Here is a 22,119-nt window from a genome sequence, read left to right as displayed (position 1 = left end):
ACGTTCAGGCACTAAGCGACGAATGACTCACCTGCTGGTTGGAGGGGTTCACAATAGCCGTCAGAAGATTGTGCCCCAAAGGATCAAACCTCACCAACCTGACAGAGATGGAGCTGAGATTTTCATAAACTCAAAGATATCCTAATCATAGCAAACCATACAACATGTTCACTACACTGGGGGTTGTTGCATGTGAATGGAACATAAATGTTAAGACATTTTGTACATATTTAAAATCCATCTTCCGAAATATGTGTCACACGGAATGAAATAGAACACAATATAATTGCGCCTAAATGGTGTCCCACCTGACTCTTTCAGTCTCGCTGCCGGTTTTGACCACGGCGAAGGGCTCGGGCCGACTCCAGTCCCAGAAGTGTAGCTCATTGTTGGTGGCGATGAGGAGGAGCTGGGCGGTGGGGTGGAAGGTAAGCGAGGCAATGGCAACGTTGCTCTCTGTGAACCAGCTCTCACTGCCACCCTGCAGAAACAAACACAAGAAGGGGGTTTAATAGAGAAAGAAACAAGAACGGTACGGAAATACTGGATAGAAAACATTTGCATGATGTTTACGGAATGCGGACTGCTGTGATCAGGGTTTATCAACTAGGCAACCAATACATTGAAGATGGAAAAGTTTCCTTATGACGCCTGGAGCCGCCACAAACCAGTCGAACAAAGGCGAGTTCCCTGGGGTACACCTCAGCATTTACTTCTGTCGAGACTGTGTTGTGTATGGGAGTCTTACAACCTAACATAAAATATACCAATACAACTTAGCAAGCGGGGACCTGAAACTTGTCCTATTCATCTTAATAGGGGTCTGTCTGTGTTTTAGAAAAGGCACCACTTACATGCAGGTCCCAGATGCGGACCTCTCCGTCAAGGCACCCGGAGGCCACCAGGCCGGGGATGGTAGGGTGAAAGGTCACGCACCAGGGTGTGCGGCGGTGTCCCACCAGCGAATGCAGGCACTTTCCAGTCTTCACCTCCGTGATGTAGATGTTGTGGTTGACGTGAGTGGAAGCCATGAGGGTCCTATCACAGTGGATAGAAGAGGGGGAGAGAGAAAACAGGTGAATGGAATGAATGGTACTGCTGCTGTTATAATGTTAAAGGAAGCGCAGCCTCTCAAATGCTCTCATGAATTGATACATGCGGCTGGGTCAGTTGAGTTCCTTACCGGTCTGGGCTGAAGGCCAACAGGAACGTGGAGCGAGGGCTATCTGGCAGCTCTACTTTCTGTGTGAGGCAACAAACATCACTTAACGTCAGAGCCTTACATGGAGGTAGCACATTGATTATTAAAAGCACAAAATGACAAACACAAAATAGACAGGTTTTTTATGACTTGATTCAAGTCGAATTGTGATGCATTAACTTCATATTATTAGGGATTTTGAAGAACAGCTCCCAAATAGACTGAAGATGATAAAGATAAGCACATGACATTGTTTCCATGGTGACGAGTTACATCAATGGTATACTGCACTCCAGATCAAAATGCCTACCGCAGCAAGTGGGCAGCGAGAGATGGATTGCCTACTGCTATTCCATATCTGTTGAAACTAGGGCTGGGCGGTATACCGTATTTTATGATATACCGGTATTGATGTAGGGACCAGTTTGGGTTTTTCTGTACTGGTATTTGAATGTTTGGTTTGTTAAATGTGATACGCCATGTGTAATGTCAATTTTTATAGTTTACTTCGCTACTTTAGTCATCTATCTCCGCTCTTTCTCTCTGTGCCACTTTCCACACAGACCTAGCCATGCCCCCTGTCACTCAAGGGGCGCATTTGATGTTCCTCAACCACGAGACACTTGTGTTCAGTCTGCATGGTCAATGCAGCACATGCAACAATGTTGATGACAACAATGCTGTTTTCACTTTGCTTCTTAATATAACGCTACTAGTGTTCTTTAATGACTCTATTAGTTTGTGTTTCTTACATCAGCAAACAGCTAGTTTGTCATTTCTTAGCAAGTTGCCCTGACTCTTGTGAGACGCTAATTGTTAGATGCTAATGCTAATAGCTAGCTAGCTAGCTAATAACAGCCTGATAACACCAGTGATGGTGTAGACCTAAATCAGCATGTTGTTTGTGCAACAGTATCTTCTAAGTCAAAGAGGAATATGCAAAGCAAGAATATGTTAGCTACATAAGTAGCTAAGAGAAAACATAGCCAAAGCTTATAGGGTCACCTAGGAAACACTTATCAATACTTTGTTCCTACCCTGTCACAATAACTCCTCCCTGGAATTTTATTTCAGTGTCATCTCAAACAATACTGTATTTAAAGTGACCACTATTATTCTATTTCCATGATTCCAACAGTTTTGCTCTAATCCGCAAGTCAAATCACAATTGCAACATTTGGTTAAAAATAAGTCCTAGATTATTTGCTCATATCGTGCAGCCCTACGTGGCAGTGTGGAAACGATCTCAATTGAGCAGTGGTGTAAAGTACTTAAGTAGTACTTGAAAGTATTTTTACTTGACTCATTTTTTGGTATCTGTCCTTTACTTTAATATTTTTATTTTTGACAACCTTTACTTCACTACATTCCTAAAGAAAATACTGTACCTTTTACTCCATACATTTTCCCTGACACCTAAAAGTACTCGTTACATTTTGAATGCTTAGCAGGACAGGAAATTGCTCCAATTCGCTCACTTGTCAAGGGAACATCCCTGGTCATCTACTGCCTCTGATTTGGAGGACTCACTAAACACAAATGCTTTGTTTGTAAATTATGTCTGAGTGTTGGAGTGTGCCCCTGGCTATCCGTAAATAAATTTAAAAAAACAAGAAAATGGTGCCATCTGGTTTGCTTAATATAAGGAATTTGAAATTATTTATACTTTTGATACTTAAGAACATTTTACCAATTACATTTACTTTTGATACTTAAGTATATTTAAAACCAAATACTTTCAGACTTCTACTCAAGTGGTATTTTACTGGGTGACTTTCACTTTTACTTGAGTAATTTTATATTAACATATCTTTACTTTTACTCAATTATGACAATTGGGTACTTTTTCCACCACTGTAATTGAGTGCAGGAAAGGCAGAAATGATAAAAGTGCTGAAATTTGTTTTGGTTGAAGTTGAATTGAACAGTATAAAACAATCAGAATGGAGAAAGACTCATTGAAATCACTTAGAATGTGTGTGTTGCCACCCTAGGATCCCTCACTACTCATAAAGCAAATGTAGAACTTTTATTATTCAAAAACTAAAAATACCATCATACCGTCCTATTTTTTAAAAATACTGTGATATAATATTTTGCCAATATCGCCCAGCCCTAGTTGAAACCAAAGCAGTTTTGACTAATCTCTTAACTGGGATAGTGGGTCGTCTTTGGCTGTTACCTGACTCTGCCATTTCATCCAGCGGACCTTCTCCTCCACCATCTGCTGCAGGAGGCGCTGGGAGCCAAAGGCCTGCGAGCCGCGCTCCCGGGTGGACAGGATCCGCACAGAGTTCCTTTGATGACGAGAGGCCATGGTTCTCCTCCTGTACAGGCCGGGGCCACACCACTGCTCTCTGCCTGCTCTAGGGAGAGTAACTTCTGCTGCTGCTAGCTCGCCATGCAGAGGCTGGGGAAGGAAGAGAGGGCCAAGAAGGAGATCGTAGTTTAGTTGTTGTGGCGGGGTAGGCACAGGTTTTGCACAGGGAAAGAGAAGGAAAAAAAGAGGGTTGCCTAGTAGTTTACTTTATTGAAAAGTAACAGAAAATGAGAGTTTGAAAGAGGACCACATTGAAGATCATGAGGGTGTGCGCTGTGTGATGTGAGGGGGCAGTTCTAGGCCTGAACTTTATTAGTAGCATGATTGCCGAAAATAGCCTATTATGTAAACTGACAGCTAGAGGCAGCATTCCCCGATGAGTGCTATGGAACTATTTAGGAGATCAGTACTAAAATATTCTGTGTCCTTAAATAAAAACATGCAAGTATGCAGCTCTCTGGCTCGCATACACATGCAGCCAAAGCTAAAACCTCACATCTGGAAGGTTGCCTAAACGGTGAGCTGTTTTACAATTTTGTCATATTTTGGTTCCAAATTGGCAAAACACATTTTACATTAGATTTGACATTTTAGTCATTTAGCAGACGCTCTTATCCAGAGCAACTTACTGTAGTGAATACATTACATACATTTTTTCCCCGTACTGGTCCCCCGTGGGAATCGAACCACAACCCCGGTGTTGCAAACGCCATGCTCTACCAACTGAGCCACACGAAACACCACAGCCAATACAAAACCGTACAGCTTTAGCACTCCCTTAACCCATAAGAGTCTAAGCCCCATCTAAGACGGGAGATGGGGTACTACTAAACTAAATGGAAATGTATTAGGAATGTCACAGCAAGGGTAATCTTGCTATTTGAATTTTAAGACCCCTTGAAGTATCAAAAAAACAAGAAAAAAATATTTGATTAATAATTATTTGGGCCTTACTGCTGTTAGCCCATTCAAACGAATTGAATAACATAATCACTACATGGAACAACAGATGGTCCCAAAATAAAAATACAAAGGAAGTTTGTTCTGAAGTGTTTATCCTATACAGTGAGGGAAAAAAGTATATGATCCCCTGCTGATTTTGTACGTTTGCCCACTGACAAAGAAATTATCAGTCTATAATTTTAATGGTAGGTTTATTTGAACAGTGAGAGACAGAATAACAAAAATATCCAGAAAAACGCATGTCAAAAATGTTATAAATTGATTTGCATTTTAATGAGGGAAATAAGTATTTGACCCCCTCTCAATCAGAAAGATTTCTGGCTCCCAGGTGTCTTTTATATAGGTAACGAGCTGAGATTAGGAGCACACTCTTAAAGGGAGTGCTCCTAATCTCAGCTTGTTACCTGAATAAAAGACACCTGTCCGCAGAAGCAATCAATCAATCAGATTCCAAACTCTCCACCATGGCCAAGACCAAAGAGCTCTCCAAGGATGTCAGGGACAAGATTGTAGACCTACACAAGGCTGGAAGCTTGGTGAGAAGGTGACAACAGTTGGTGCGATTATTAGCAAATGGAAGAAACATAAAATAACTGTACATCTCCCTCGGCCTGAGGCTCCATGCAAGACCACACCTCATGGAGTTGCAATGATCATGAGAACAGTGAGAAATCAGCCCAGAACTACACGGGAGGATCTTGTCAATGATCAAGGCAGCTGGGACCATAGTCACCAAAAAAACAATTGGTAACACACTACGCCGCGAAGGACTGAAATCCTGCAGTGCCCGCAACGTCCACCTGCTCAAGAAAGCACATATACATGCCCGTCTGAAGTTTGCCAATGAACATCTGAATGATTCAGAGGACAACTGGGTGAAAGTGTTGTGGTCAGATGAGACCAAAATGGAGCTCTTTCACATCAACTCAACTCGCTGTGTTTGGAGGAGGAAGAATGCTGCCTATGACCCCAAGAACACCATCCCCACCGTCAAACATGGAGGTGGAAACATTACGCTTTGGGGGTGTTTTTCTGCTAAGGGGACAGGACAACTTCACCGCATGAAAGGGACGATGGACGGGGCCATGTACCGTCAAATCTTGGGTGAGAACCTCCTTCGCTCAGCCAGGGCATTGAAAATGGGTCGTGGATGGGTATTCCAGCATGACAATGACCCAAAACACACGGCCAAGGCAACAAAAGAGTGGCTCAAGAAGAAGCACATTAAGGTCCTGGAGTGGCCTAGCCAGTCTCCAGACCTTAATCCCATAGAAAATCTGTGGAGGGAGCTGAAGGTTTGAGTTGCCAAACGTCAGCCTCGAAACCTTAATGACTTGGAGAAGATCCGAAAAGAGGAGTGGGACAAAATCCCTCCTGAGATGTGTGTGAACCTGGTGGCCAACTACAAGAAACGTCTGACCTCTGATTGCCAACAAGGGTTTTGCCACCAAGTATTAAGTCATGTTTTGCAGAGGGGTCAAATTCTTATTTCCCTCATTAAAATGCAAATCATTTTATAACATTTTTCACATGCGTTTTTCGGGATTTGTTTGTTGTTATTCTGTCTCTCACTGTTCAAATAAACCTACCAATCAAATTATAGACTGGTAATTTCTTTGTCAGTGGGCAAACGTACAAAATCAGCCGGGGATCAAATACTTTTTTCCCCTCACTGTATCTGAGAGACACAGTTGAAGTCGGAAGTTCACATAAAGGGGTTGGAGTCATTAAAACTTGTTTTTCAACCACTCCACAAATTTCTTGTTAACAAACTATAGTTTTGGCAAGTCGGTTAGGACATCTACTTTGTGCATGACACAAATAATTTTTTACAAACATTGGTAAACTGATTATTTCACTTATAATTCACTGTATCACAATTCCAGTGGGTCAGAAATTTACATACACCAAGTTGACTGTGCCTTTAAACAACTTGGAAAATTCCAGAAAATTCTGTCATGGCTTTAGAAGCTTCTGATAGCCTAATTGACATCATTTGAGTCAATTGGAGGTGTACCTGTGGATGTATTTCAAGGCCTACCTTCAAACTCAGTGCCTCTTTGCTTGACATCATGGGAAAATCAGAAGAAATCAGCCAAGACCTCAGAAAAAAAATTGTAGACCTCCACAAGTCTGGTTCATCCAAGGGAGCATCTGTACAAACAATAGTACACAAGTATAAACACCATGGGACCACGCAGTCATCATACCGCTCAGGAAGAAGACGTGTTCTGTCTCCTAGAGATGAACGTACTTTGGTGCGAAAAGTGCAAATCAATCACCGAAACAACATCAAAGGACCTTGTGAAGATGCTGGAGGAAACGGGTACAAAAGTATCTATATCCACAGTAAAACAAGTCCTATATCGACATAACCTGAAAAGCCGCTCAGCAAGGAAGAAGCCACTGCTCCAAAACCGCCATAAAAAAGCCAGAATACGGTTTGAAACTGCACATGGGGACAAAGATCGTACTTTTTGGAGAAATGTCCTCTGGTCTGATGAAACAAAAATAGAACTGTTTAGCCATAATGACCATCATTATGTTTGGAGGAAAAAGGGGGAGTCTTGCAAGCTGAAGAACACCATCCCAACCGTGAAGCACGGGGGTGGCAGCATCATGTTGTGGGGGTGCTTTGCTGCAGGAGGGACTGGTGCACTTCACAAAATACATGGAATCATGAGGGAGGAAAATGATGTGGATATATTGAAGCAACATCTCAAGGCATCAGTCAGGAAGTTAAAGCTTGGTCGCAAATGGGTCTTCCAAAAGGACAATGACCCCAAGCATACTTCCAAAATTTGTGGCAAAACGGCTTAAGGACATCCTACTCAAGGTATTGGAGTGGCCATCACAAAGCCCTGACCTCAATCCTATAGAAAATGTGTGGGCAGAACTGAAAAAGCATGTGTGAGCAAGGACGCCTACAAACCTGACTCAGTTACACCAGCTCTGTCAGAAGCCAAAATTCACCCAACTTATTGTGGGAAGCTGGTGGAAGGCTACCCAAAATATTTTACCCAAATGAAACAATTTAAAGGCAATGCTACCAAATACTAATTGAGTGTATGTAAACTTCTGACCCACTGGGAATGTGATGAAAGAAATAAAAGCTGAAATAAATCATTCTCTCTACTATTATTCTGACATTTCACATTCTTAAACTAATACTAGGATTAAATGTCAGGAATTGTGAAAAACTGAGTTTAAATGTATTTGGCTAAGGTGTATGTAAACTTCCGACTTCAACTGTATAAGAAAGGTGGGATTTTTTTACATGTTTTTAACACCTTATTTTGGGCACTAAACAGTCTCCATAATTACCTCCATTCATTTTGTTCAACTGGTACCGAGGGACCTTCAGACGAGTCTTGTGAGGCCCGTGGGCGTCCTAGAGCAAAACATGTACGTGTTCGGGAGAGTTCCACCTTTACAAAGAGGGGTCATATTAGGGTGTAGCCCAAAATGTTCGGACACTACAGACAGAAGTTGGCAGATCGGCTGAAAAAACTTCAGACGAGTCCCAAGACGCTTGTGGGATCATGGAGCAAAACGGAGAACACCACCGTGTTTGTGAGAGTCATCTTTCCATAGAAGGGTCATAGTTTGTAGGCCAAACTGTTCGGACGCTGAAGACGATTGTGAGAAGACCAATTTTCGGGATGTCTCATGGTCTGACAAACACCACTCTAGCTCTGTCACCGCAAATACGGAAGTGTTACATAGGCGGACGCAGTGGATTGAGACGCATCCAATGCCACAAAAATAACAGATCTCTCTAGCTTAAAAAGTAGGCTTTTTAAGGAATATGTTATTATTATGCTAATTAGATTTCCGGGTGGGCGTGGACATCGACCTTAGTGTTGAAACCCCAAGGCATTTTAAACAAGGGGAACATTTTTCCAACACTGGGGCGGGAGATTTTCCTATAAACAAAGATGACAACACAAGAGTCCGATTGGGAATACACAATCCTTGGCAGGCGGCGCAACATTACTTTAAAACCATGACCGGTGGGCCTAATTGGAATTCCAAGTAAGACCGACATCCATATCGGGTCCAAACACAGATCATTGTGCTATGGAATATTGCATTCCAGGACTCCAAAGAGTGGCGTTTCATCAACTCTCTCTGTGGTTAGACTGATGTAAATTACAATCCAAGATGGAACAACTGGGGTTATATTTGAAGGGCCAGTGATATATGTATTTGTGCCGAGTATGAGTCTATGGTGCTGAGTCTCAAAAACAGACTTTGAAGAGTCTGGTTATTTCTCAAAGTGCACAATGTATGTTGTTTAAAAAGCAACCCAAATACACGACACCACTTGCACTACAAACTGTGTTATTGCATTATTACAACTCCAATAACATTAGTCTGAGAATGCCAAGTGATAACCATGTCATGAAATATGCAGTGAACTATCTATTATGGCTAAACGCAATGCTGTTATGGTTTTTATCAAGATGATACAAACCTTTACAAGCTGATACTAAACAGTCTATATGTCCGTATTCAAGGAATGCTGATATTTCATCTCTACTGACACTGACTAAACATAGGCCTGGTGCCTAGGTACATGTCGTTATTAAATAGACAACTGCAGGTGTTCAAGGAAAATGTCTGCTCTCAAGCTGTCAAATAGTTCATGGTGGTTGAGAAAACAGATTAAAACAGGTGAAATACTACATTTCAAATCACATAAGAATGAGCATTCTGATTGCTGAAATGCTCAACTTACAAACAAAATATTAAACCACTGTAAAGGTCTAAACAAGCACCTACAGTATATTTTCAAAATAGACAATCATAAGTGGCCGACTACCTTGGGAGGTCAGCTTTAGCTTACATTGTTAACCATGTTGCTAGGCTAACTTCAAATAAGAAGTATTGGTAAAATGATTAATATATGTAGCTTATTAACAACAAACAAGTAATTAGCCAGCTATCTATCTAGCAAATATTTACGAAAACAGCATGGTACTGCCGTAAATTTGTTTTCAATTTGGATATTGGTTTGATATTCAGAGTTCTCGCTCAATACCTCTAAGACAGAAGATATTAGGGAGGATGAATAGAGTGATAGATCTATAATCAGATGACAGAGATCAATGCAGCCACAGCATTTGTTTTCACCATTCCATTCAGTCTTAAAAAAGTGACTTTACATTGGTTTCAATGGAGGAATATTATGCACTCATGGCTAAGGGCCTGTCTTAACCTGGCATTTACTGAAAACCTACATTTTGTCTCAATTAAATGATCTAGAGATCTTTTTATTTATTTGTAAAAAAATTATTTCACCTTTATTTAACCAGGTAGGCAAGCTGAGAACAAGTTCTCATTTACAATTGCGACCTGGACAAGATAAAGCAAAGCAGTTCGACACATACAACAACACAGAGTTACACATGGAGTAAAACAAACATACAGTCAATAATACAGTAGAAAAATAAGTCTATATACAATGTGAGCAAATTAGGTGAGATAAGGGAGGTAAAGGCAAAAAAGGCCATGGTGGCAAAGTAAATACAATATAGCAAGTAAAACACTGGAATGGTAGATTTGTAGTGAAAGAAAGTGCAAAGTAGAAATAGAAATAATGGGGTGCAAAGGAGCAAAATAAATAAATAAATACAGTAGGGGAAGAAGTAGTTGTTTGGGCTAAATTATAGATGGGCTATGAACAGGTGCAGTGATCTGTGAGCTGCTCTGACAGCTGGTGCTTAAAGCTAGTGAGGGAGATAAGCGTTTCCAGTTTCAGAGATTTTTGTAGTTCGTTCCAGTCATTGGCAGCAGAGAACTGGAAGGAGAGACGGCCAAAGGAGGAATTGGCTTTGGGGGTGACCAGTGAGATATACCTGCTGGAGCGCGTGCTACAGGTGGGTGCTGCTATGGTGACCAGTGAGCAGAGATAAGGGGGGATTTTACCTAGCAGGGTCTTGTAGATGACCTGGAGCCAGTGGGATTGGCGACGAGTATGAAGTGAGGACCAGCCAACGAGAGCGTACAGGTCGCAGTGTTGGGTAGTATATGGGGCTTTGGTGACAAAACGGATGGCACTGTGATAGACTGCATCCAGTTTATTGAGTAGGGTATTGGAGGCTATTTTGTAAATGACATCGCCGAAGTCGAGGATCGGTGGGATGGTCAGTTTTATGAGGGTGTTTGGCAGCATGAGTGAAGGATGCTTTGTTGCGAAATAGGAAGCCAATTCTAGATTTAACTTTGGATTGGAGATGTTTTATGTGAGTCTGGAAGGAGAGTTTACAGTCTAACCAGACACCTAGGTATTTGTAGTTGTCCACATATTCTAAGTCAGAACCGTCCAGAGTAGTGATGCTGGACGGGCGGGCAGGTGCAGGCAGCGATCGGTTGAAGAGCATGCATTTAGTTTAACTTGTATTTAAGAGCAGTTGGAGGCCATGGAAGGAGAGCTGTATGGCATTGAAGCTCGTCTGGAGGGTTGTTAACGGTGTCCAAAGGGCCAGAAGTATACAGAATGGTGTCGTCGGCATAGAGGTGGATCAGAGACTCACCAGCAGCAAGAGCGACATCATTGATGTGTAAAGAGAAAAGAGTTGGCCCAAGAATTGAACCCTGTGGCAACCCATAGAGACTGCCAGAGGCCCGGACAACAGGCCATCCGATTTGACACATTGAACTCTATCAGAGAAGTAGTTGGTGAACCAGGCGAGGCAATCATTTGAGAAACCAAGGCTATTGAGTCTGCCGATGAGGATGTGGTGATTGACAGAGTCGAAAGCCTTGGCCAGGTCAATGAATATGGCAGCACAGTATTGTTTCTTATCGATGGCGGTTACGATATCGTTTAGGACCTTAAGCGTGGCTGAGGTGCACCCATGGCCAGCACTGAAACCGGATTGCATAGCGGAGAAGGTGAGGTGGGATTTGAAATGGTCGGTAATCTGTTTGTTGACTTGGCTTTTGAAGACCTTAGAGAGGCAGGGTAGGATAGATATAGGTCTGTAGCAGTTTGGGTCAAGAGTGTCCCCCCCATGAAAGAGGGGGATGACCGCAGCTGCTTTCCAATCTTTGGGAATTTCAGACCACACAAAATAGAGGTTGAACAGGCTAGTAATATGGGTTGCAACAATTTCGGCAGATAATTTTAGAAAGAAAGGGTCCAGATTGTCTAGCCCGGCTGATTTGTAGGGGTCCAGATTTTGCAGCTCTTTCAGAACATCAGCTGACTGGATTTGGGAGAAGGAGAAATGGGGAAGGCATGGGCGAGCAGCTGTGGGGGGTGCAGTGCTGTTGGCCGCGGTAGGGGTAGCCAGGTGGAAAGCAAGGCCAGCCGTAGAAAAATGCTTATTGAAATTCTCAATTATAGTGGATTTATCGGTAGTGACAGAGTTTCCTATCCTCAGTGCAGTGGGCAGCTGGGAGGAGGTGTTCTTATTCTCCATGGACTTCGGTGTCCCAGAACTGTTTTGAGTTTGTGTTCCAGGAAGCAAATGTCTGCTTGAAAAAGCTAGCCTTGGCTTTTCTAACTGCCTGTGTATATTGGTTTCTAACTTCCCTGAAAAGTTGCATATCACGGGGGCTGTTCGATGCTAATGCAGAACGCCACAGGATGTTTTTGTGTTGGTTAAGGGCAGTCAAGTCTGGAGAGAACCAAGGGCTATATCTGTTCCTGGTTCTAAATTTCTTGAATGGGGCATGCTTATTTAAGATGGTGAGGAAGGCATTTAAAAAAAATAACCAGGCATCCTCTACTGACGGGATGAGGTCAATATCCTTCCAGGATACCCGGGCCAGGTCGATTAGAAAGGCTTGCTCGCTGAAGTGTTTCAGGGAGCGTTTGACAGTGATGAGTGGAGGTCGTTTGACCGCTGACCCATTACGGATGCAGGCAATGAGGCAGTGATCGCTGAGATCTTGGTTGAAAACAGCAGAGGTGTATTTAGAGGGCAAGTTGATTAGGATGATATCTATGAGGGTGCCCGTGTTTACGGCTTTGGGGTGGTACCTGGTAGGTTCATTGATAATTTGTGTGAGATTGAGGGCATCAAACTTAGATTGTAGGATGGCTGGGGTGTTAAGCATGTCCCAGTTTAGGTCACCTAGCAGCACGAGCTCTGAAGATAGATGGGGGGCAATCAGTTCACATATGGTGTCCAGAGCACAGCTGGGGGCAGAGGGTGGTCTATAGCAGGCGGCAACGGTGAGAGACTTGTTTTTAGAGACCCACACACTGTCTAAAAAAGGAATAGATCTAAAATTTAGGCTTGAATGCAAAATAAGGATGTTCATTGAAACATGGTGCCCCAAAAAACGTAGCATAGTGCACCATGTTTCAATGAACATCCTTATTTTGCATTCAAGCCTCAATTTTGGATCTATTCCTTTTTTCGACAGTGTGTGGGTCTCAATTTATTCAAGAGATATTCGTATCATGTTACTGATTGTATCCAGAGTAATTTTTGTTACTTCACATTGTGGTTTTACATCTCTAGTTCACCTTGATAGGAAGCTTTTGAACAGTATCCTTGTAAATGGTTCAAATATGTCACCCTTAGTAGTTAGCGGTAACTAATAAAAATGCTGGGCCCTTCAGCGACTGGGGGCTCTATGCAGTGTGTATAATCTTCATATAGGGCTAAACCTCAAGAATGGAATGCAGGGAAAGTAGCGAACTCTGAAAGAAGCATGGCCGATGGAAAAGTTAGGAACATGTCCGAAACCAATAGCACGTCGGGAGAAGACGAGAGCACAGACAAGGATGAAGGAGGATGTGGAACATGAATCAGAAGGAGGTGGAAATGAGGAAGAATGTGAAAAGGAACAAAGTTGGGGTGGGAAAGAAGACGCCTAGTGTTGAGAATACCTCATATCTGTTGGGAGTCTGGTTTCTGGGAGTGTTGGGGCCCAAATTGACGAATTCGTTGGAAGTATCCTAGATGGTGGAGAGAAGTGGAAATAAAGGCGGTCAGGAGGATTGGGTTGGCCTTGATTTTTTCTGTTTCTGCAGAACAGAAGAAGCTTGTTTTGAAATCTCGGGCGAATGGATGACTGTACTGTGTCATGCTTTGAGCTAAGGAGAAGAGCACCTGTCAAGGCATTCATTTCTGGGGTCTCGGAGGAAGTAGGCATCAAAGTGCTTAAAGTATTCATGGAGCGGTTGATGCACGTAGGATTAATTTTTGAGTTGATGGCAAGAAATAAAAGAGTTTGTCTACTCTTGTGTTTTTTTGTGGAGTCCCTCCCGACCCGAGTGAACCTGGTAAGAGCTTTTATTTCCAGACCTTTGCAGTGTAAATGGTGTACTGTAGAATATTTGGACATGTACAAAATGTCTGCAGGTGAAGGTGTGGAAAAGAAGGTCATGGTGAATGTAATGAAGAAACCGTGTAAGGTGTTGCAACTGTGGTGGAAATCTTCAGAGTGCCTGTTGAGGTTGAAAGAGAATGAAGTTGACAAAGTCAGAGCCATCCTGAGCATTTCATATGCAGAGGTGATCAAAATGGTTGAGGGAATGAATGATTCTTCTGAGGACCCCATGGAGTTGGATAGGCATTCACTGCAGGCTGCAGAGTTGGCCTCCCACAAGCAGGAGCCAGAGATATTACTTGTATAGAAGGTGGACTTTGTGATTTTTATGGCAATGGTGATCAACGGCATGGCTGAAGTGGAGGGAAGATTTACATTATTGTAGATGTGGCCGAGCGGTTCCAGGGACTAATGGATTTCTCAAGGAAGGAGTTATCACTGCTGTCGCGAGCAGTGCCACCCTCTCAGGCCCAAGAGCCTGGGGAGGGAGATACACTTTTTTACAAAACTATCTGGATTACACCCCCAATCACTGTATGGAGTTTGTTTGTTTTACCCTTGGACAGTTGGTGGCGGTAATGCACCATAAACATTGGATGCCAACCTTTGTTAAACCCCACTGAAGAGAAATGTGATTGCAACAACAAACAAAAAATGCGTACACGCAATCACCTGTATTGCACTTTTACGATGGTCCCTAACCAACGACAGCGCCAGAAAGCAGCATATTTCATCCTTGCTGGCTCGGAAAGAGTGGGACCATCGGTAAAAAAAAAAAAAACATTAAAAAAACAACTCTACCGTCATCCTAGGACCTTCAGTCAGAGAGCTATTGACGACCGTATTCCAAATATCGAAAGTAAAAACCGCTGCGGTCAGCTTGCTAATGTTAGCTAACTCAAGACATGGTTATGAAACAGCTTGAGCTAACCAACGAGCTATAAAATGGTCCGCTAATCAACCAGGTAGTCAAAAACAAATGTAGCAAGCAAATATTAACTAGATAGAAAACTCAACTACGTGTCATATTCGGTGGACAAACACACAACCAATCATTTCAAAATGATAGCTAGCAACCAGAAGCCCAGTGAATTACAAATGTTTTTTCATAGCTTCCGTTAGCTAATTTGTCAGACTCTGCGTGTGTGGCTACCCAGGGAAAACGGCTAACTAGCAATGTTAACCTGCTAAACTTGGTAAATAGCCAATACAAAAAAGCTAGTTAGCTACCTAGCTAAAGTTAGCACCTAGCTAAAGGTAGCACCTAGCTAAAGGTAGCTAGCAATCCTAAGTGCCAGTCCCGGATATTAGCATAACTACCTAGCTATACAAGCATTTTAACATTTGAGACCTTACAAACAATCTGCTAAAAGTCTACAGAGGCCATGGCCTACCTTTATTTATTGCATTTCTGTTGAAATTTGTCATCGTAGGCGGACCAACTAAAGCTAGCTGAGACTAGCTAGCTGATTCGCTAGCAAGCAAAACTGAACGGGGAGTACTGGCTACACTTAGCTTTGACACATTCATGCATTTACCAATATGATTGACAAATAACAATCTATTATACTTGCGATTGATTACATTCATATCCTCTGGAAAAGCTATTTCAACATAATTTCTTGCACGGCGCTAATTCTTTATGCTAGCTATCCGTCTACTGCTCCCCAGTTTAGGAAACAGACAGTCACATGAGCAGAGCCCAGATCGCAAAGAACACAGAGTGAATCGATGCGCTAAAACATGAATGAGAATATTATTTGCCAGTGCCTCTATTTATCTCATCATTTTTACTAAAAGGACTTGATTTGCAGTCAATTATTTAACATCCTAATGAAAAGAAACCAACGATTGTATTTGTATTATTATTTATATAAATGACATTTGAAAGATATTTATTTTGCTGAGGCTGTGTGGAGGAGTCCCCCTTTCTGTCCAATAAGGTCATTTCTGGAGACTATAAGCACCGCTTTTGGCTCAAGAACACTCCCAGAGGCAAAACTTCTTTATAGGCACACAATCCATTTTTATTATCAAAAGATAAGAGGCAATGTAAAAGACAGCTCAAACAGAGACATGACTGAAATACATGTAATGTATTTTCTGGCCTGTACTTCATTTATTGCAGTTAGTTCCTCTAGCCTAGACCCCCCTTACACCATTCAGTGCAGGACATCATTTTATAATTTAGAGCAGTGTTTCCCAAACTCGGGCCTGCGGACCTCAAGGGGTGCGCTTTTTTTTTTTTTTCCCTAGCACTAGGCAGCTGATTCAAATAATCAAAGCTTGATGATTACTTGATTATTTGAATCAGCTGTGTAGTGCTATGGCAAAAAACTAAACGTGCATCCCTTGCGGTCCCAAGGACTTAGTTTGGGAAATTATGATTTAGAGACATCTGGGGAAATCACATTGTTTACCAAACTATGCTGTAGACAGGTCTATACTGACAGACTTATTTTGGATTTCTGTATAATAGTTTTGTAGACTGTTGGTTACAACAAATAACACATTATCACTTACAAAAATAGTGCTCTTATACAGATCCAAATCAAATTGTATTTGTCACATACACATGGTTAGCAGATCTTAATGTGAGTGTAGCGAAATGCTTGTGCTTCTAGTTCCGACCATGCAGTAATATCTAACAAGTAATCTAACCTAACAATTTCACAACAGCAACCTTATACACACAAGTGTAAAGGAATTAATAAGAATATGTACATAAAAATAAATGAATGAGTGATGAGCCGAATGGCATAGGCAAGATGCAGTAGATGGTATAGAGTACAGTATATACATATGAGATGAGAAATGTAGGGTGTGTAAACATTATATAAAGTGGCATTGTTTAAAGTGGCTAGTGAGACATTTATTACAAAAAAAATCCATTATTAAAGTGGCTAGAGTTGAGTCAGTATGTTGGCAGCAGCCACTCAATGTTAGTGATGGCTGTTTAACAGTCTGATGGCCTTGAGAATGAAGCTGTTTTTCAGTCTCTCAGTCCCCGCTTTGATGCACCTGTACTGACCTCGCCTTCTGGATGATAGCGGGGTGAACAGGTAGTGGCTCGGGTGGTTGTTGTCCTTGATGATCTTTTTGCCTTCCTGTGACATCGGGTGGTGTAGGTGTCCTGGAGGGCAGGTAGTTTGCCCCTGGTGATGCGTTGTGCAGACCTCACTACCCTCTGGAGAGCTTTACGGTTGTGGGCAGAGCAGTTGCCGTACCAGGCGGTGATACAGCCCGACAGGATGCTCTCGATTGTGCATCTGTAAAAGTTTGTGAGTGTTTTTGGTGACAAGCCAAATTTCTTCAGCCTCCTGAGGTTGAAGAGGTGCTGCTGCACCTTCTTCACCACGCTGTCTGTGTGGGTGGACCATTTCAGTTTGTCTGTGATGTGTACGCCGAGGAACTTAAAACTTTCCACCCTCTCCACTACTGTCCCGTCAATGTGGATAGGGGGCTGCTCCTCTGCTGTTTCCTGAAGTCCACAATCATCTCCTTTGTTTTGTTGACATTGAGTGTGAGAACGCACCCTTGTGGGGCCCAAGTGTTGAGGATCAGCGGGTTGGAGATGTTGTTACCTACCCTCACCACCTGGGGGCGGCCTGTCAGGAAGTCCAGGACCCAGTTGCACAGGGCGGGGTCGAGACCCAGGGTCTCGAGTTAAATGACGAGTTTGGAGGGTACTATGGTGTTAAATGCTGAGCTGTAGTCGATGAACAGCATTCTTACATAGGTATTCCTCTTGTCCAGATGGGTTAGGGCAGTGTGCAGTGTGATGGCGATTGTGTCGTCTGTGGACCTATTGGGTCGGTAAGAAAATTGGAGTGGGTCTAGGGTGCCAGGTAGGGTGGAGGTGATATGGTCCTTGACTAGTCTCTCAAAGCACTTCATGATGACGGAAGTGAGTGCTACAGGGCGGTAGTCATTTAGCTCTGTTAAGCTGTTTTTAATGTGTGCGCGCTTAATAAAATGATTTAATGATGTATATCTTAAGTTATGTAAGTCGTATGTGAAAAAAAAGTCAGATGACGTTTCCTCCCTTGGCTACATTTAAATCAGTGGTCACCAACCTTTTCTGAGTCGAGATCACTTTCTGAGTGAAAATGCATGCCGAGATCTACCGCTCAGATTTTTTTTATTAACATGACTTAAAAAATGTAAGCCTATGCAACATTAACCAATTAAAAACAGTACTGTAGCAATGAGGTTTGTGCAGTAAGCTATAGGCTCAATACACAACTGAGCCACAGGGCCGTCCCTGTGGCTCAGTTGGTAGAGCATGGTGTGTGCAACGCCAGGGTTGTGGGTTTGATTCCCATGGGGGGCCAGTACAAAAATGCATGAAATTAAATGTATGCATTCACTACTGCAAGTCGCTCTGGATAAGCGTGTCTGCTAAATGACTAAAATGTACATTATCACCACATATTGGCTTTGCTTGAATTTACCTGCCAATGCATTGTTTGGGACTTTTAAAAATATATATACACTGCTCAAAAAAATAAAGGGAACACTAAAATAACACATCCTAGATCTGAATGAATGAAATAATCTTATTAAATACTTTTTTCTTTACATAGTTGAATGTGCTGACAACAAAATCACACACAAATAATCAATGGAAATCCAACTTATCAACCCATGGAGGTCTGGATTTGGAGTCCCACTCAAAATTAAAGTGGAAAACCACACTACAGGCTGATCCAACTTTGATGTAATGTCCTTAAAACAAGTCAAAATGAGGCTCAGTAGTGTGTGTGGCCTCCACGTGCCTGTATGACCTCCCTACAATGCCTGGGCATGCTCCTGATGAGGTGGCGGATGGTCTCCTGAGGGATCTCCTCCCAGACCTGGACTAAAGCATCCGCCAACTCCTGGACAGTCTGTGGTGCAACGTGGCGTTGGTGGATGGAGCGAGACATGATGTCCCAGATGTGCTCAATTGGATTCAGGTCAGTCCATAGCATCAATGCCTTCCTCTTGCAGGAACTGCTGACACACTCCAGCCACATGAGGTCTAGCATTGTCTTGCATTAGGAGGAACCCAGGGCCAACCGCACCAGCATATGGTCTCATAAGGGGTCTGAGGATCTCATCTCGGCACCTAATGGCAGTCAGGCTACCTCTGGCGAGCACATAGAGGGCTGTGCGGCCCCCCAAAGAAATGCCACCCCACACCATGACTGACCCACCGCCAAACCGGTCATGCTGGAGGATGTTGCAGACAGCAGAACGTACTCCACGGCGTCACCAGACTGTCACGTCTGTCACATGTGCTCAGTGTGAACCTGCTTTCATCTGTGAAGAGCACAGGGCGCCAGTGGCGAATTTGCCAATCTTGGTGTTCTCTGGCAAATGCCAAACGTCCTGCACGGTGTTGGGCTGTAAGCACAACCCCCACCTGTGGACGTCGGGCCCTCATACCACCCTCATGGAGTCTGTTTCTGACCGTTTGAGCAGACACATGCACATTTGTGGCCTGCTGGAGGTCATTTTGCAGGGCTCTGGCAGTGCTCCTCCTGCTCCCCCTTGTACAAAGGCGGAGGTAGCGGTCCTGCTGCTGGGTTGTTGCCCTCCTACGGCCTCCTCCACGTCTCCTGATGTATTGGCCTGTCTCTTGGTAGCGCCTCCATGCTCTGGACACTACGCTGACAGACACAGCAAACCTTCTTGCTACAGCTTGCATTGATGTGCCATCCTGGATGAGCTGCACTACCTGAGCCACTTGTGTGGGTTGTAGACTCCGTCTCATGCTACCACTAGAGTGAAAGCACCGCCAGCATTCAAAAGTGACCAAAACATCAGCCAGGAAGCATAGGAACTGAGAAGTGGTCTGTGGTTACCACCTGCAGAACCACTCCTTTATTGGGGGTGTCTTGCTAATTGCCTATAATTTCCACCTGTTGTCTATTCCATTTGCACAACAGCATGTGAAATTTATTGTCAATCAGTGTTGCTTCCTAAGTGGACAGTTTGATTTCACAGAAGTGTGATTAACTTGGAGTTACATTGTGTTGTTTAAGTGTTCCCTTTATTTTTTTGAGCAGTATATTTAAACATTTGAGGTAGGCTAAATGATCACACCGGTAATAGATCCATTGTTATTACTTGTGAGGCACAGCTGAGTGAGCATATATTTAAATAATTTGCTTTTATTTTACTGGGCTGATGGTGCCTGCATCTGATGGTCAGTCTCAGCGCAGGGAGAGAGCAGCAGACTAAGAGTTTGTCTCTCAACATCCCTCCGCTCTCCCTTTCCTCCCAGTGTCAGTGTTGCCAACTCCTCAGTAAAGAAAGTAGCTACTGGCTGTCCTAAAAGTCTCTAGAAGTCGCTAAATGCCGGCATCACCTAATTTGCATAATTGGCCATGTGCATGTAATTGTGATGGACGCTGTAGGAGAGAGGAATAACGTCGTGGGAGAGACAAAAAGTGAGTAAAAAACAATCCAAATATGTATAGAACTACAAATTAACTTTCTTCTGTCGATTCTTGTTTTTTTTTGTTACAATTCCAACCCTCCTTTATCCGGGCTTGGAACTGGCAAAAGTGACCCAAAAGAGACTCTTTTTTAAACGTTTTTTTTTAGTTTAGTTTTCTTGATTTAGTTTTTAACCTTATAGTCCACTTAGGAGCCTACAACAAGTCACAGTAAAACATGAGAATTTTTAACCATAACATTTAAAAAAAACGTTTTTGTATACAATCAACATTAACAATCTAAATGGACCAAAAAGAGACAATAGAAAACTGTCAATGGCAATGTGAGAATTATTGTAACTAGTCTGGCCCTAATTCAGGCTGTGCTGGCTCACAGAAAGAGTGGGTCATCGTCATTTTGGTCAAGGCTCTCTATGGCAGGTTCAGCAACTGAGGGAGCTGACTTAAATGAGTAAGCAGCTGATGTGCCAAAAAGCTGCAAAACATTATCAGGCATCTGGTGCTCATAGCAAGCCTCACCAGACAGCTTCAGTCCATATCAAATGTACAGGATGGAGTTAAGGGTCTGCAAGGACATCCGATTCTAAGTTTGCTTTTCACCACACTCATTTGGCTGAATACTCTCTCGACTTCAGCATTCGAGTGTGGCAAGGACAACACAGACACAGACAGCAGCCATGGCAAGTACTTGAAATGGGTTGATATCAGCTGCATCCCTGAACTTCCAAATCTCCCTCCAGAAGCCCAGTGTGTTTGTCTCCTTCCATTTACTAAGACGGATAGCATGCCATTGCTGGACAATCTTGTCTGTCTCTGCAGGGGAACTTGGTTATGTTTTCTATTTCTCCAGGGCTCTTATTGTGCTTTAGTTTCCTCCACATTGAAAACTGACATGTACTGCAATGCTTCGATGTGGTCCGGCAGTCTCACCCTCAACTTATTAGTGAGCGGCTACACACCGCTTTCGGACACTGATTTCATCCTCAGGCGCAAGGTGGAGCTCAGCTGCCTTTGACTCAAAAAGGTAACCAAGGTACGGTTTGGGACTGATGTAGCCATCTATTGGCCCTTTGAGTACATCAACATTTGCCAGTGGATTCAGCACTGGCCCTTCCTCACAGACTTGATCAGGCTAACCAAGCTGTCAAGTAGCTTAAAAGGATCTACTTGCTCTCCCTCAAAAGCCTTGATGGCCAACTGTACCTCACCCAGCACTGACTTCAAAAAAGTCAGATACAATATGTTTTGAGGGTCACTGTACATGGAGTATAAAACCTCAGCCATGTAGCAGTGTTCACTGGAGTTGGTGACTACAAAATGTAGCCTAAGCTCCTCCCACTGGTCCAAAATGCATGAAACCGCGGGTTCAATGGAGAGCCAACGTGTGACACACACCTTGGTTATCTGTAAAGGTTTCTCCCCACAGTTGATGGTCTCATATGGCCTTGTAGGCCTCCCTGCGCTTTGGAGACACTGAAAACCAGTTATAAGTGGTGTCATTGGAAGCATGACTTACAGCAAGCTCCAGAGTGACACACTCAGTGAATAAAAAATAGATATGTGAGGCCATACTCCTCCTTCAGCACTTTATGGAACCATTGTTAATCCCTGTCATAACAGAGGCATTGTCAGTCCCTATCCCCAGGAGTTTCTCTTTTTTTTAAGACACTTCTCGAGGAAAGCCACAACAGCACGGGCTATAGATTTGGCATCTCCTCCCTCCAACTCAACAAGCCCCAGAAATGTTGATACAATTGTCTGCTTGGTGTTACTAAAGTACCTTATCACAACCCCCAGGTACTTAGAAACACTTACATCCATGGATGCAGCAGTGGAGTCTGAGAACGCAGCTCTACATGCTTCTCCAATGTGATCACATGCCAGCATTGAACAGT

General features: G+C 43.1%; 1 protein-coding gene across 7 annotated transcripts in view; it reads right to left on the bottom strand.

The window, feature by feature from the left end:
* LOC106573031 (activating molecule in BECN1-regulated autophagy protein 1B) overlaps nt 1-15,493 on the bottom strand; it is a 51,414-nt gene extending 35,921 nt beyond the window's left edge. For 3 of the 7 annotated variants that reach the window (XM_014147639.3, XM_014147640.3, XM_014147641.3), the window contains exons 1-7: nt 15,173-15,493; nt 7,809-7,912; nt 3,384-3,611; nt 1,184-1,242; nt 855-1,038; nt 309-481; nt 32-113 (exon numbers count right to left, since the gene is read on the bottom strand). In XM_014147639.3, coding sequence (XP_014003114.2) covers nt 32-113; nt 309-481; nt 855-1,038; nt 1,184-1,242; nt 3,384-3,611; nt 7,809-7,814 — 732 coding nt within the window. In that variant the 5' untranslated portion in view covers nt 7,815-7,912; nt 15,173-15,493. Of the gene's footprint in view, nt 1-31; nt 114-308; nt 482-854; nt 1,039-1,183; nt 1,243-3,383; nt 3,612-7,808; nt 7,913-13,335; nt 13,405-14,450; nt 15,105-15,172 lie in introns of those variants that run through there. The other 4 variants (XM_014147644.3, XM_014147642.3, XM_014147643.3 and 1 more) reach the window with 4 other exon arrangements.
* Nucleotides 15,494-22,119: the final 6,626 nt, after the last annotated feature.

The sequence above is a fragment of the Salmo salar genome, chromosome 16 (assembly GCF_965601325.2).
Source record: "Salmo salar chromosome 16, fSalSal1, whole genome shotgun sequence".
Taxonomy (NCBI): Eukaryota; Metazoa; Chordata; class Actinopteri; order Salmoniformes; family Salmonidae; genus Salmo; species Salmo salar.
Note: the sequence above shows the minus strand (reverse complement) of the source record. Positions and strands in the feature narration are given on the sequence as shown.